This window comes from Trichechus manatus, unplaced genomic scaffold, assembly GCF_000243295.1.
Source record: "Trichechus manatus latirostris isolate Lorelei unplaced genomic scaffold, TriManLat1.0 scaffold00245, whole genome shotgun sequence".
Classification (NCBI taxonomy): Eukaryota; Metazoa; Chordata; class Mammalia; order Sirenia; family Trichechidae; genus Trichechus; species Trichechus manatus.
Window position 1 is genome coordinate 1047339 of NW_004444181.1, and position 4240 is coordinate 1051578.

Below are 4240 nucleotides of genomic sequence, written 5' to 3' on the forward strand. Positions count from 1 at the left end.
GATCTGTTGCCATAAAGATTATAACCTAGGAAACCCTATGGGGCAGTTCTCCTCTGTCACACAGGGTCACTATGAGTCAGAATCGACTCGATGGCACCCAACAGCAATCTTCACGGAAGCAGACTGCCACACCTTTCTCCCTCGGAGTGGCTGGTGGGTTCAAACCACCGACCTCTCAGTTGGCAGCCGAGCACTTAAGCACTTTACCACCAGTGTCGCAGAATTGACAGCAATGGGTTTTTCCTTTTAGTTGAGTTCGTGTTTGGTGCAAGTGAACATAAAGCCTTCCTCTCTTCTTTTCAGAATTTGAGATCAACATCGTTGTGCTTCTTCATGCCGATCACCTCATCACGGAGAACTTCCCACTGAAGCTCTGCAGGACGTAGCCCACGAGGGCCACGTGGGAAACAGGCATAACCGAGCGGACATCCAGCCTGTTGCCAGACTGTTACGGGGAGCCACAGGCTGCAGCACATACTCGTTTTTGTGATGATTCTGCATCAGAAATGAATCTGACTCCTCAAAGTATAATCACCCTCACCCTCGTTTCCTCGAGGCTTCCACTTCTAGTGGGCACCCTGTAATCAGACCTTTTCTTTGAAATGCAGCAGGATTTCTTAATGTCATTTGCAAGATCGTTTCACAGGAAACAACATTTCCTATTATTCCTGGCTTACCTGTTCATTTTTAGGTAGAGTAAAGCCATTTCTAACAGCAGTCAGAGTTTTGCTGGAATGTGGGACCATGGGTACAAAAGGAAACCTCGTCATAAGTTGCTAATGGAACTCTTGGCAGCAAAGGGCCTGTGGCCACTGCTAAATAACCACGTGGACTTGCCGCTGATGAAATCTGTAGACACCCTACAGGGAAAAGTGCCCAGTGGCATCCACTGGAAATGTGTGGCATTTTTTTCATCAATTCGGTAGTTCTTTTTATAATACTTTCCACTATGACATCAAGCCTTTAGGGAACTGGGACAGAAGTCCCCCTTGCTGTCACAGGAGTTAGGGGTTGGGTAGTGATGGCTGGTGCTGGAGCGTTTCTGAGGTCCTGGGAACTGGTGTAAAAAAATCTCATGCTGCCATATTCCCAGAAGACATATAAACACAAGGCTGGGTAGGAAGAACTCCACATCCCATGTCTGCTCCTGTTTTTGTTGGGTGGGTTCTGAATGGCAGGAAACCCACCCCCAGCACAGCAGGTGGAGCCCTCTGCATGAGGTGATCTCAGGAAAGTGCCCGTGACTTGGTGAACTTGGCTGGTGTCAGGCCTGCCTGAAGCACCTGTGCTTAGAGCCGTGGGCTTGGGACCTGAAACCATTTTTACTTAGCCTCTCTGTTGTGGTTCTTACAGTATGGTGAGTCTGGTGCAACCCATTTCTTCCTTCAGATCCTGCCCTTGCTGCTGTTGGTTCGCAAATAGTAAGACCACAAAAACAAGTCATGCTACTCTGCATGCCGACTGGCCTTCCCCCAGCACCCCTCTTCCTAAGTAGACCTGGGCCAGGCTGACTCAGGCTGAAGGCCTCTCAGGCCATGCTTCTGCTGCCCCTTAACAGTATGGTGTATGTGTGAGAGGACAGATAAACCGGACTAGGGCCTTGCTTTATTCTAGGGCTTTACCGGTGAAGTTGATAAAACTTACCGACTGAGTCACGTAATAGTTGGTGCCCAAAGAATACATTTCTGGTTTATATATATATATATATATATATATATCTATATATATCTCCTTTTATGCTCATGTGACAATAATAATCTTCCTTGGTTATATATTTAGAGTAGCAGAAAATTAAAGGGCAACACTTTCTGGGAAATTTCTAGGATAGGAATAATTTTTAATAAAAAAATACAGAAGTCAATGAAAATTTTGAGAAACTGGGATTTATATTGTACAATTTTTCAGTAAACTGGTTTTATGATTATAAATACGATGATTGTCTCCTTAGAGGAGAATAATTATTAGCCTGCAGAGCTGCTACCCACCCAACTATCTATCATTTCATTCAACCCTGAGTAGCCCACGTTAGGGCCTCAGTTTGGCCATTTCCTTCCACTTCGCGGAGTGACACCTCCATGACTGGTTATTAAGGAAGACTCAGGCGTTTGGATATCTTGGACCTCAACTGTCCCAACACTGCTTTGGCTGGATGGAGCTGCGGTGTCCCACTGTTGCGGGCTCGAGGTTATCAGATTCTCCAATTGGTTAGACCTAGAGGAGAGGAAAGGTACGGGAGGGTAAAGGAAAGAGTCTGAGAACTGAATCAAAATTTTTTTTTTTTTTTTTGGACATCCCTATTTAAGCAGGAACACGTTTTGGCTCTCAGCTCTAATTATTCCTGCAGAAATGGGGCCTAAAGTATAACTATATGGCAGGGTGATCAGGAGCACAGCTTCTGGATCCAGACTGCTTGGTTTGAGTCCCAGCCCCTCTGCTAATCGGGTGGATTATCCAATAAGCAAGGTAGATTGTTCACTACACTAATCTGTAGTGAACAGTTTCACATGGGTTTCATATGCCCGTGGTTACCTTGCCTACTGGGTCATGCCCCCCATCAGGGACTATAGCTTTGAAAAGAGGCTTTGATTCTGGGGTTGAGAGACAGATGCCAGCCATACCTAGAAGCAGAATCTTTAATGTGAAATTATTCACTACAGATAATCTGGTAAGCAAGGTAAGCAGATCATCTGTAGTGCTTACCTTGCTTATTGGCTAACCACCCCCCGCCCCCCGCTACTAATAGCCGTATGAATTTGGTTAAGCTATTTAACCTCAGTGCCTCAGTTTCATTAGGTCTAAACTACAGATAAGAGCTGGGGCTTGGCTCGAGTCCCTGCCAAGTTGTCAGTTCCAGGCGTTCTGGTTCGATCCCCTGCTGAGAATTTGCCTTTTCCATCCAAGATATACTGAATCAGAATCTACATTTTAACAAGATCCCCAGGTGATGATAGGGAAGTAGACTCTGAGCCATTTCTGCCTTCACCACTAGAGCCTCATAGTTTCTGTGTCTGAATCCAAGTTGCCCTTCCAAAAAATACCAGGTTAAGATTACCTCCATATGCGGATTTAAGGGCTGTAGCAGATTGCCATGTCCTCTCCAAGCCGTGTTCTGACTCTCCCTTCATTTTTCAGAAGTAGAGTTGTATTTCTGTGGGCCCCTGAGCACCAAGAAAAGCACTTATTTCCCAGAATCCTTGGCAGCTCTGGTGGTCATGTGACTGCATTCTCTCAATAGCACATGACCAGGAGGGCATGGTCCGCACAGGGCTTGCCCCTTGAACGGTTGGTTGGCTGGGCCACCTTCCCACGACCAAATGCGAGTGTATCTGTATGGTCCACGCTCCGGAGGATGGTGTCCTGGGGATAGCAGAGAAGGGAAAGCAGAGAAACCCAGTCATCCCTGAATGTACAAGCAGAATGCCTTCCTGTGCTGCACAGTTAAAAGAGAGAAATTAACTTGTCTTTAAGCCACTACGTTGCTGGATTTCTTGGTTCTAGCAGCCCACCCTTTACCCTAGAGTTAGTGAGGGTGGGAAGGGATTCCCACTCGGTGCCCATGAGCCCCTACCTTTGTTATCCCGGGTCGCCCAGGGAGTGTAGGATGAATGAATAGCTCACCTCATCTTCATGACCACCCCCTGAACCACGACTCAGCTTCCAGAAAACTCTGAAGAGGTCCAGAACCTTGCCCAGGTCCCCAGTTGGTCAAGTTCCAGGGCGGGATGTCGACCCAGCGCTCCTTGGCGCCACCATTGCTGCTCCTCTAGCGACACCTAGAAGCAGCCTGGATGCACCATACTTGGTAAAACGTCAGTGTCCAGAGTGGAAGGGGGAAATGGGCCGTTTTCACTGCCATTCACTATTAAGGTGATTAAAAGAATAAGTTATGGTTTTACTAGAGAGAAGTGTCAACATAATACCAAGAATGAATTCTGTTATGGCAACTGTAATGTATCCCTTCCTAAACCATAGGTTGAGGTTGAGCAGGCTCAGGAGGGTGTAAATTATTGGAACTATGCTACTGTCTAGTGCCGATTACCAAAATATCCTTGCAACTTACTAGGAAGTGCCCCTTTAAGTGAGGCCAAGTTCTCCCCCTTATACGTGTGATGGAAGTTTCTTCTGCTCAGGGGAGCTCAGTTTTAAGTTACTGAGACATTCACAGATACCAGATATGGATTTTGGCCTAATGATAGTAAGAGCTACGTGTTAGTTACTCTAGATCAGACACTATTTCAAG

The 4240-nt window shown here is 46.4% G+C and overlaps 1 protein-coding gene across 1 annotated transcript in view; it reads left to right on the forward strand.

Moving 5' to 3' along the window:
• Nucleotides 1-2230, forward strand: part of VPS26C (VPS26 endosomal protein sorting factor C) — a 25321-nt gene extending 23091 nt beyond the window's left edge. Inside the window, exon 6 of the mRNA XM_023724425.1 lies at nt 304-2230. Coding sequence (XP_023580193.1) covers nt 304-386 — 83 coding nt within the window. The 3' untranslated portion in view covers nt 387-2230. The remainder of the gene's footprint in view (nt 1-303) is intronic.
• Nucleotides 2231-4240: the final 2010 nt, after the last annotated feature.